This window comes from Capra hircus, unplaced genomic scaffold (genome assembly GCF_001704415.2).
Source record: "Capra hircus breed San Clemente unplaced genomic scaffold, ASM170441v1, whole genome shotgun sequence".
In the NCBI taxonomy this organism is placed as follows: Eukaryota; Metazoa; Chordata; class Mammalia; order Artiodactyla; family Bovidae; genus Capra; species Capra hircus.
The window spans coordinates 128032-139924 of record NW_017189785.1 but is presented as its reverse complement, the minus strand read 5'-3'; the positions used below and the strand labels follow the sequence as shown (position 1 = coordinate 139924).

General features: G+C 41.0%; 1 protein-coding gene across 1 annotated transcript; it reads right to left on the bottom strand.

Annotated features, from left to right (window-relative positions):
• Nucleotides 1-769: 769 nt before the first annotated feature.
• On the bottom strand, nucleotides 770-11026 carry UBE2A (ubiquitin conjugating enzyme E2 A). Its single transcript, XM_005700284.3, has 6 exons — nucleotides 10779-11026; nucleotides 10577-10657; nucleotides 10188-10213; nucleotides 3674-3763; nucleotides 2305-2393; nucleotides 770-2058 (listed from the first exon to the last, which is right to left on the bottom strand). Exons 1-6 carry the CDS (start codon nucleotides 10820-10822, stop codon nucleotides 1930-1932), a joined length of 459 nt encoding a protein of 152 aa, XP_005700341.1. The 5' UTR covers nucleotides 10823-11026; the 3' UTR covers nucleotides 770-1929.
• Nucleotides 11027-11893: the final 867 nt, after the last annotated feature.

Sequence of the window (11893 nt, the reverse complement as noted above, 5' to 3'; positions counted from 1 at the left end):
GGCGCTTTTACTGCCATGGCCTGTGTTCAGTCCCTGGTTAGGGATCTAAGCTCCCAGAAGCCATGTGGCACAGCCGAAAGAAAAACAACCCAGCCACAGTAGGATGAAGAAATTTATGTAAAACGAATCTGCCAAATAAAGACTAATGTCATTCTACTTAGAAGCAGAAATGAACTTACTAAGGATGTTGTTCCCAGGTGAATCTAACCAGTTTGTGTTCAGTGTAGGATGGGCTCCCTCATGTTGAAGCTCCTTTAAATACACCAGAAGGACTTAAATTTCATTTATCACCACCCCTCCCACCAAGTTAAGTGAATTTCCAGAGTCATTGTCCTTGTCTCTATAAAATGAACTAGGTTGCTCCTTGGAAGAAAGTTTTGTTTAAACAAGGTTAACACTGAGGATACCTGTATTCCCAAACTTTACTCAAGACTTAAAATACCATTTTATAGTAGTTTGTTTTTTAAGCTAAGGCTTTTTTTTAAGAGGTAGAATGTCAGGATCAATGTTAGACCTTGGTCTCTAAGGATGATGGTAAATCTCCAGGTTAATTCTCCCCACTTAGCAGTTTCATTCCCTTAACTGACTACAATATATGCTGAAATAACTTTGTTTGAATAGTTTCACATTCTGTTAGAATGTTTTAAGAAGCATAAAATACTTAAGACTGAAAAGAATAAAGGTCCTCTCCAGCAATATCTTCTCTTTTCCCTCTCCCAGGATCTATATTCATACTCAGCTAAAACATAATTATACTTTGACTACAAAATTTTAAGGTTATTTTTATTTACAAGTTTTGAAAAATGTACATTTTTTACATGGGTTACTTATGCAAAGTTAGATTTAAAAGAGTGATAAATGCACAAAAGGTGTCAATGGATCATCAGACCAAACATTTACAAGCCTTGTCCCACACTGCTACTTAAAGGTACTGTCTGTCTAAAACTATAAATATTCAAAGAAAAGACTGCAAACATTGATTTTAATGTTCTTATAATACTGAAAGGGGAAGGAGAAACTAAAGCATGCAGCATTAACTGAGGATTTGAGTGGAAAATAGTTTGCCATAGATATGTTCCCTTCCTTGGGTTAATTAAAAGAAAAACAATGTGGGATTATAAATTTGTTTACATAGGGCAGAACAGCTCCTTTAAAAAGATTAAAGTTTCTCCAGCCTTCCTAGTTTAATTAAAAACTAATGATTGTTTCCATTCCTCTGCTCCCACACCTCTTTAGAAAGTGAAAATCCAGAAGACTGCAGTATTCCGAAACTTAGCTTGGGTGTGTCCAGTGAATATCTTGCAAGGAGAGAATGTGTGAGTTACATGACTGTGGCACTCCTTTGGCCAAATCTTTAACATTCTCCTTCCTACAGTAAAAAATAGTTCAGATTGATTAAATCTTAGTATCATAGCCTTTTAAGCTTCCACTGCTCTTTCAAAGTGGGTGTTTACAAGGATTTGTTTCCGTTTTCTACATGCGATATTCCCAAACTTCATTTCTAAATCTAACACAAGTGAAGGACCAGCCAGGGTGAAGCCTTCAGCAATCATTTTGTTAAAAACGACATTCTGGTCATCAAGCTATGCATAAGCACCACTTGTAAAACAATTTTAAAAGCTTAGTGTAAAGTAGAGTAACACAAAACCGCCCTAAAACTGGAAATAAGATACAAGAGAAGGGAAAGTAAGCATTAGTAATTTTTGCACGTAACCCAGGTACAGTACATTTGATCTCATAGAGGGTGTTCTCTGATGTTTAAGGAGAGGGTAGAAGGGATAGGAAAAGCTTGGCAAGAGACGATGGAAACGGCACAACAGCTATTTTGCTTTTAATAAAGTAAATGTAATGACACTGAAGAACAAGAAGATGACAAACACATCAATACATATTTTCCTTATGACTGCTGCTGCTTTTCTTCCACCCAGGTCAACAGTCACGCCAGCTCTGTTCTACTATCGCAGAAACACGTTTTTCATACTCCCGCTTGTTCTCCTGGTACAGCTGAGCAGCCTGGCTATTTGCTGGACTATTGGGATTGGGTTCATCCAGTAGAGACTATAGAGACAATTTGTAACAAGTCAGTTCCTCAGTGCCTAGATATAATCACTTGAATTATCCTAGGTAGCAGCTAAATTTGCTCTCAGCATAATAATCTTCAGTTACATTAGTCTGCTATAGCTAGGCAAATATGTTTTCTGGTGGCTTAGGTCTTAATGACCTACTTTTTACTTAACTATGACTTTCAAAAAACAATTGCTAATATAAATGTATCAAAGGATAGTCACATTAAGGAAAATTCACCTGTATGGATGTTAAAATGGAAGACACATCATAGGTTGGACTCCAACGGTTCTGAAGTATGTCCAGACATATGCTACCATCTGCATAGACTAAGAGCATAGAAGTAGGTTATGTTAAACATAACAAAACCATTAAGGTTTTAACATCATAGTCAAGACAAATAGAGTCAAGAATACTTTGCTTTTGAGGTTTAAAAAGATTCCTAAGCTGCTTCTCAGTTATATTTCTAAAAGAAGTGTCATAATCACTACTAGTGAAACAACTGGGATGATCAGAGAATGTCAAATATAATTTGTGTAAAACTGGAAGATACTTAATGCTTGTTATTCTGAAAAGACTGTCCTGTTATCCAGGAAACCACACATATTTTTTAAACAGGGTTCCTAGTCATCCACAGACTTATGGGAAATTCATTCCATCAAATTTCTAAACACTACCTCTTCTCTGAAATAAAAAAAAGATAACTCAGAGTTCACAAAGTTTTGTTTTGGCATGAAGATAAAAATATCTGATGCCCTGGAATATTAACCTGAATAAAAGGCAAGTTGTTCTAGGCTTGCTACTAGGAAGGGAAAAAAAGTGAAGTACTAAGTTAGAATCACCTGTGGTACTTTTCTGCTGCTGCTGCTGCTAAGTCGCTTCAGTCGTGTCCGACTCTGTGCGACCCCATAGACGGCAGCCCACCAGGCTGCCCCGTCCCTGGGATTCTCCAGGCAAGCACACCGGAGTGGGTTGCCATTTCCTTCTCCAATGTGTGAAAGTGAAAAGTGAAAGTGAAGTCGCTCAGTCGTGTCCAACTCTTAGCGACCCCATAGACTGCAGCCCACCAGGCTCCTCTGTTCATGGGATTTTCCAGGCAAGAGTACTGGAGTGGGGTGCCATTGCCTTCTCCAGGTACTTTTCTAATATACTGTATACCTGAACCTCAACCACAGAATCTGATATTCAGCAGGTCTTGAGTGAGGCCAGGACATCCATAGCTTTTAAATGTTCCATGCTAATTCTGATATGCATCCAAAGCTGAAAACGGTTGTTTTAAATGCTAGTGAATATAATTACAACACAAAACTACCCAAATCTGGCCTTACATTAAAAGGAAACCTCAAGGACACCTTTATTTTTGTTTATTAAGTAAATTATAAAATCATCAAAACCAGAAGGTTCTCAGATTCCAGACAAAGGCAGTGTCCCTTCTAGGACCTAAACCAAGACAGCAATAGGCCACCATGAACAAGACCAGCTTTCAGAAAACAGCAAGATGCCTACACAAATACTCAGGTACTACAGACAAATAAATAGGAAATGGGGAATACTTCCCCAAATAAACAGTACAGCAGTTGAGAATACTCTATTCAAAAGTGATACTTGCCATTTGGATGGAACATCTTAGAGACAAATCTAACCGTCGGTGGCTTATTTGGATATTCCTCAGTGAATTCTATTGTAAGCTTAAAGGTTCCTGTAATTAGAAAAGCAAGGGTTAAGCAAACATTTATCATTTTGATCAGTAGTACTTTGTTTTTAATGCTACATGACTTGTTTTTCAAGTATTATATGAAATAATGCAAAGATATAGAGTAGGAAAGAGACCAGGTAAGAGGTACAGCTCTAGGAACTGCCCTAAAAATGAACAGTGTGAGAACCACCGCTCAAAGGTGATTCATTTTTTGTTTTTCCATTATTCTCCCCCAAACTTAAATACAGCTATCTTAAACTCAAAATTACTGCCTGCGGGATAACTTTAGCCCCTGTATATTTTGAAGACATCCTTAAAATGACAAGCAACTACAGCCAAAATTTGGCCTTTCTCCTTTAGAAGACTGAAAGACCTTAATAAAGTCCAATTTTCATCAGCTGTCATCTTAAAACTCTCCAGTGATTTTTTTTTCTCCAGTGATTTTTAAATGGACTAGAAAGAATGAGCACAAAGGTTCAAAAACCAATGCTAGAAATACAAATCAACAATCAAATTATTTTTAAAACAGCAGGGAATAAGTATAAAAGTGTTCCCTGGCTCCTTTTCATGTAACAGCAACTCTATAATGAAAACATAATTGAATGTAAGCCAGAAAAAACTTCACAGTCTCTCTTAAAAACCCTTAAGTATGACTCACAAGGTACTTAACTATAAAACCAACTCAATAATTCACACTAATGGAGGGAATTAATGGCAGAAATAATTTTAAAATCACATTAGATTGCATTCATGTCTCCAGTAAATTTCTTTCTAATGATGTTTGTTTACGCTACCATTGAAACAAATTATTTTTCTTGAATATGTGTCAACTAAGGTCATGGGAGGCCCTAAAACATACTAGGTTAGAAACTTATAAGAAATGGACAAGCTGGATCTAATTCAAGAATTGTTGGGGGACTTCCCTGGCGGTCCAGTGGTTAAGACTCCATGCTTCCACTGCAGGGGAGCAGGGGATGTGGGTTCATTCCCTGGCTGGGGAACTAAGATCCTACATGCCATGAGGCACAGCTAAAAAAAAAAAAGAATTGTTGGAAGTTGTGATTTGGGGAGATTATTTCCTTCAAGATGTTATTTTTAATTGGTTTTAATAAATTCAAGAAAACAACTGGGCAACTGTTTTTTCCTGACTGAAATTTCTTCAAGTAATCTTAAGGAATCAGTTACTATCTGGTATAAGTTGATGCATGTTCCACTATATTACTCTGGTCCATTTAATACATTACTTATTCTAATACAATAGACCACATTTCAGATAAGATTATAATGTGTTACTGGTTCCTTCAGAGTTAGCAATTTATTTCTTCCTTGCTTCCATTCCACCTTTCCACTTAAGAAAAAAGATCAAGTCATTTTACTCCTAGATGTTACATATAACAATACCAAAATGTGTGTTTTCTACCAGCAAACTGACAGTAAACAATTTGCTAACAAAGATGCCCTTGGTATGAACATGCGTCCCAAAGTTTCAGCATAATGTAAAATGCAACATACAGAGACGTACTCCTCAAACTATTTTTACTCCCTAAAATTTAAAGTCAGATCTAAAGCTACTATGAATTATAACTAAGGACAAACAGTATGCTGCTGCTAAGTCGCTTCAGTCGTGTCCGACTCTGTGCGACCCCATAGACGGCAGCCCACCAGGCTCCCCCGTCCCTGGGATTCTCCAGGCAAGAACACTGGAGTGGGTTGCCATTTCCTTCTCCAATGCATGAAAGTGAAAAGTGAAAGTGAAGTTGCTCTGTTGTGTCCGACCCTCAGCGACCCCACGGACTACAGCCTTCCAGGCTCCTCCGTTCATGGGATTTTCCAGGCAGGAGTACTGGAGTAGGGTGCCATTGCCTTCTCCGAAGGACAAACAGTATAGTATTTGGAAATGGATAAACATGCTATAGTCCATCAGAACACACCTCACCTTTATCACCACCTGGTCATAACCCTTCCTATTTTTGAGGGAGAAAGCATAGTTCTTTCTTTTTCAGTTCTACTAATATTACAATATGCAAGAAAAAGCAGGAATGAGTGTTAGTTTGAAACTTTGAGCTTCCTTATGTATCTCAAGTATAAACACATTTGGCTCAGTGTTGATATACATTTAAATTATAGCTTGGAGATTTATCATCAAGAAATTACTCTAAAATTGGGCAGATTTAATAGTATGCAGAGCTCCCAGGTACTTTAAATTAAAATGATCATTAAATATGGTACTTAAAGGTGGTAAAGCCACACAGAAGGCGAGCATAAGTATAGTGGGGCAAAGCAGAAGCTTTGCACTCAGATCTGGGTTCAAAGCCTTGCTTTGCGACTTGCTCGTTATGAAACCTTGGGGGAAGCTGCTTAACTTGACTATACCTCAAGTTCCTCATCTGTATTATTAACCCAATGGGTTAATAATAATACCCACTACATAACATTGTTGTGAGGTTTAAAAGAGAGAAAGATGAACAGTGATATAAAACAAGTGCTTCATAAATACTTTAGTTACAATAATTCTACAGTTTCACATCTCTAGACCCAGTTGAAGTAGGCAAAACCCCAAAATCCAAACTATTATCAGGAAGAAAAATACAATTAATGAATTCAAATACTAGACAGTACTTTCTTTCTGGCCTACATCAAACACTCACAGTGAAACGCAAGTTGAGAACGTACGCTGGTGGTTTGCAAAACCCTTGACTTGAGCTTTCTGCCTACTGCTTGCTGAGAAGTTCAACAAGGTGGTTACCTAGCTACCCAAGAAGTTAATCAAGTCTTTTAGAACAGCTTACTTGATATCTTGAGAAGTGAAACCATCTGCTTATGTCAATATGAATATAAATTAGTAGGACTTACCCACATCTTACTCAAAGTACACATTTAAAGGGATGTTTCATACTTTTAGGGCTTCCCTGGTGGCTCAGAGATTAAAGTGTCTGCCTGCAACGTGGGAGACCCAGGTTCGATCTCTGGGTCAGGAAGATCCCCTGGAGAAGGAAATGGCAACCCACTCCAGTATTCCTGCCTGGAGAATCCCATGGACGGAGGAGCCTGGTGGGCTACAGTCCACGGGGTTGCAAAGAGTCAGACACGACTGAGCTACTTTTTCTTTCTTTCTTTCTTCATATTTTTAGCTGCATTAAACAATAAGAACCTCTTCAGTACAACTTTCAATGCAATTTCTGAGATCCAAAATGAACATTAAGGATATTTAAAATCCTAGAATTAATGTTATGCAATTGAGCCTAAGCTTATCCTCTGAATATTTGGGAGGCTAGGCTTTAAAATAATTGAAAACTTAAGCCTCACCATTGTTGTACACAATCTGTACTGATTTTTTATCTTCCTGAGGAGGCCACACAACATTGTAAGGAAAGTAGGAATTAATCCATCTATACCTAAGGACCTGGACAATTATATAAATGTGTTAAACCGCTGGTGTAGAGCAATAGGGAGTGATTTGGCTAGTGTATGTTCTGCCTAAAAATAGTCACAAATTCAACTTTTGAAAATATTGTACTGGCCAAAGAAAGCACCTCTGTAGGTGTTTTTTGCCATTTAACCACCAGTTTGTGACCCTTGAGGAAGCAAAGCACATATACTTAAATTTTTTTGATGATTGAAAAAGTCTGACTTATAAGATAATAACCAACCTTCATTACAGGATTTATGTACCTTAAGAACACCCCTTGTGGACTTTTAAGTGATTCATTAAAAAAAAAGACACCAAATTCTTAAGAATACATCCACTGTAAAAATTAAATACTAGTATCTTACTGTTTCTATTAACAATTTTCAGATGACGTGGTGGAAAATATATTGTTTCTTAACCTTCATATTCAGCATACATGCCAAGATATTTTATAAGGATGAATTTACACCCAATGTTTCGTTTGGTAGTGTAAGCCCTTGGGAACATAGCCCTCTTACTTCAAGTGTGTGAAGTTAAATCAAAATACCTTGAAGAGTTCCTATTTTTAAAAGTTCAGCTCTTTTACTAGGACCTAGCTGTTCTGGACGGAGAAGGCAATGGCACCCCACTCCAGTACTCTTACCTGGAAAATCCCATGGACGGAGGAGCCTGGAAGGCTGCAGTCCATGGGGTCGCTGAGGGTAGGACACAACTGAGCAACTTCACTTTCACTTTTCACTTCCATGCATTGGAGAAGGAAATGGCAACCCACTCCAGTGTTCTTGCCTGGAGAATCCCAGGGATGGGGGAGCCTGGTGGGCTGCCATCTATGGGGTTACACAGAGTCGGATACGACTGAAGTGATAGCAGCAGCAACTGTTCTGAAAACGTCTGCTCCAGATAGTTACAAGGAATTAGCAAAAGTAGTTCTGAAGCTGTTGATTTATATCATGCATTGACAACAGCAAAATCAACTATGCCACTTGTTCCTAATCGGGCCTTTCCAGTAAATTTCCTAGCTATAAATAACAGGTATTTTTAAATGGTCAAAAAAATTCTTGTAACCTTGGTTAGTGTTTGAGACACCTGAGGAAGCATTCATGGATAGCAGACTGCTCAAAAGAATGAATCAGAAAAGGGTACTGTCATTCAGCCTGAGTAATTCCTTTCAGTAATGTCAGGGTGGAGAGACATATCATCAAAAATAGAACCAGTAATGTCAAGGGGGAAGGTCCAGGTAGATAATGGATTCCATAAGTACTTCTCCAATTCATACCACTTAAAGCGAGAGAAGCACCCTTGAAATATTTAAGTTGCCAACCCCTAGCAAAGCGATGTACTATTAATAAAGTTGTGCCCAGCATAAAGCAGTCCGAATAAAATCAGGAGGAAAAAAGAAGCCAATGAAAATAATTTGCTTTGCTGGAGCTAAAGCAAATACACAGCTAATCTGCACATAAAGCTTAAGTATGAAGAACCAGCAACCGATCTAATGGAGGAAAACTAAGCCTAGCTAGCTTCTGCTATGGATCAGGATCAGTTAAAATGATTTACCTCACACACCAAAGTAGTATGCCTTCAGGATCACACTCCCTTGCTGTCATTTCTTTTTATCAAAGCACTGAAGAACAGTGATATTTACCCAGGAGGTGAAGGCAGAGAAGAAACAAACCACCTAGATTATTGTTTATAATCTGCTAGGGAAATCTGAGTGTTTGAGACGAATCCTAGAATTGGTTTGTATTCATTTACCTCACAACATGCTGTGGTTGGTAACATCCAAAGGCAATCTGACTTGGCAACTTTGCTTGTACTGAGTAGTTTGTAGAAATGCTTTTGTTGCCACCTTCAAATGGAGGTGTATGCATATGTGTGTGCATATGTGTACAGATTTCTCTCAAAGGCTATATGACCAAAGGAATATAAGGCATTGAGAAGAAAATAAATAACAGAAAGACCCTTTTCTGTTTAAAAATACCTCAAATATTAAAGATGTCAATCAGTAGTTCAAATACTTTTAATCATCTTTTTAAATGCATTAAGCTTTCAAAAGCAATTAACTATACACACACATACACACACACTTGAGTGCACATAAAACTATATCTATGTCAATTTCCTGGTTGTGCATAGTCATTCAAGATGTTACCAAGGGAGAGGGGGGAACAGGTGAAGGGTACACAAGGTCTCTCTGTATTATTATTTATTACAATTCCACACAAATCTATAACTATATCAAAACAAACTTTAAAAAGTCCTTAAAAAGCAACTTAGTGTGTTTTTAAAAGTCAAACCTAAACCTAAAAATCATGTACCTATAAGTACATGTAGTATCTTGCAGTAGGTTGGACACTGGTAAGAGAGTACTTTAAGGCTCCCCTCAATTGTGAAACTGCCTTGAGATCACTGATCATAAAGTCTTGATAAAAGCACACGCTGAAAACTCATTTAAAAATAAGAAACAAGGAACTGGCTATTGAAGGTGCCATTAAAGACCACTTTAAAGCAGCGAGGCTGAAAAGCACTCAGTGTCAGATTACAGAAACCAGACAGTTGTGTGCAAGGGATTCCGGCATCTATTCAACATCCAACACCACACATGAGGCACCTGCTGAACACAGTTCCCACCCTTGTGACAGAATTCTGAACCAGACAGTCCCTGGGGTCTCCGAGTTGATCAGCAAGTGGTTGGGTTGATCCTAACGCAGTATCCTGATGGAGGGGGTGGTGGTCCTGAATTTAGCAAGATCACAACCCAAACCTCACAAACCCTTAACATCAGTGGTATTATGCTCCTTTTAAAAAGTGACTGCCTTACTCAGATTCTTTTAAGCAGTAGTTCTAGTCAAGCGGACAATAGCCAGAACAACCTGCCACAGACTGGACTCCTCTCAAGTCTTTAGCAGGCAGAGGCTAGGGAGAAGCGGGTTATTAAGTAGGAGGCACTTCCAGGCTGACTGGGAAACCCTTTCCCCAGAAGATCAGGGTCCCAAAAGGTGGGTAAAGAAACTCTCTTACCATCCTCAAACGGGGTCCCTTCAGGCCTACAACACAGAGAGAAACAAGTCAGTTCCCACATCAGGGGCTCCTCTCTCCCCGGTTCATCTGTTCGCCCCACCTCTGGTAAACCACCGCTTCCCGGGTTGCAAAGCCACGACCAATAGAGCTTTGGGGCTCAGAAACCCCAGGCAGGCCGAAGCGCCACCGCTCCCCGCCCCGCCCCCCTCCGAACCCCAAACGGTTCCCCTGGCAGCGCGAACCGAGCTAATCGAGGCACAGGCTCCGGGGAGGCGCCTAGGCCCAACGAGCCCCAAACCTTCTCTCTCAGTCCCCGCCTCCGCACCGGGTGGGTCCCAGCGGGCACACGGGTTCCCCGGCCCTCACCACCATCCGGAACGCAGACTCACCCAAAAATGACCGCGTTCCAAACCATGATGTTGTTCTCGGACGGAGCCCCGCTGACTCCGGCAGGAGGATCCTCCTGTAACCTACAGGGAAACACCACAGGAACCTCCCGCTATCCTGAACCCGCCGCCCGCCCGGCCCGCTGCCGGCCCCGCCCTGTACCCCGGCGGCAGCCCCCGGCCCCTAGAGTCCCGGGCGGGTTACCTCTTGAAGTCCCTCATGAGACGCCGCCGAGCCGGGGTGGACATGTCTCTAGCGGGGTCAGGGGTGGGGCATACACCGAGCTCTCGGGTGCCCGCGGGTGGTGAGGAGGCTGAGGAAGCCGGAGGAACCAACGGAGAAGCGCCTAGAGGAACCGCACTGCCTCTCCTAAGTCGAGGGTCGATCTGGCGCCGGCTTAGCACCACCCCAGAGTAGACCGGGGCTGAACCAACCTGGAAGGAAACGACGGGGGTGGAACGCCAAACGCCGGACAGACCGTACCAAGACGGGACAGGGGTGGGGGGGGGGAGGAAAGTTGCTTAGGTCATTAAACCCCTGAGGGACGGGGGGAGCGAGGGTGAGAAGCAAGCTGCGGGCCTCATGTAAGTGCCGGGAACTCAATAGGATCGGATGGTGGAATCGGTCCACCTTCACTTGCCAATTCTAAGACGAACCATGGGAAGCTTTTTTCTACTTTTCCTTTTTCTTCTTCTTCTTCTTCTTTTTTTTTTTTTTTTTTTTTTGAGATCAGATCACTTATTAAAGTGTGCACAGTGGCTGAGGGGGAGAAGGATGAAGTCTCAATCTCAATGAGGACAGAGTGGATGAAGGCGAAACCAGTTCTCCTAAAGCCGGAAATCTAGGGGGTACACCTCCTACGGACACGGGAAACTGGGGAGGAAGCTGTGTGACTGGTCAAAATCACTGAACATCCAAAGAGTAAATCGACCTCGATGGTGAGGTCGAGGGTCCCTTCTCTATGGGATGAATGTGCGGGCCCCAACATTTAGGCCGATGATCACCCCCAAAGCAGAATGAAATGGTGATGTGTGTCCTGGGGGAGGGAATGAGAGCTGGAGGCAAGCAGAATGAGGCTTTAGCTTTGGGCACTCACAATTTGGCTCTGGAACCACATTTCCCCTTGACAGTTCAACAAGCCAAGTGGCTACTATATGTTCAGAAGAGTCCAAGGGTATGAGAATATCCGATTGCAGAGAATTGGAAGAGCAGTGAGTCTGAAGTAAAAGGAACGGTAAGATGCACGTGAAAAAGCTGTAGGTTGCAGGGAAGAGTCACAGTTAGTATGTGGACCTGCAAAAGCAATAACAGTTTTAAAG

Excerpts from the sequence above, each read along its gene's own strand:
- UBE2A (XM_005700284.3), bottom strand. The coding sequence starts at position 10,822 with ATGTCCACCCCGGCTCGGCGGCGTCTCATGAGGGACTTCAAGAG. Across the intron at positions 10,658-10,778 it reads CTCATGAGGGACTTCAAGAG|GTTACAGGAGGATCCTCCTG; the intron begins GTAACCCGCCCG and ends GTTTCCCTGTAG. Across the intron at positions 3,764-10,187 it reads AGGGACCCCGTTTGAGGATG|GAACCTTTAAGCTTACAATA; the intron begins GTAAGAGAGTTT and ends TTCTAATTACAG.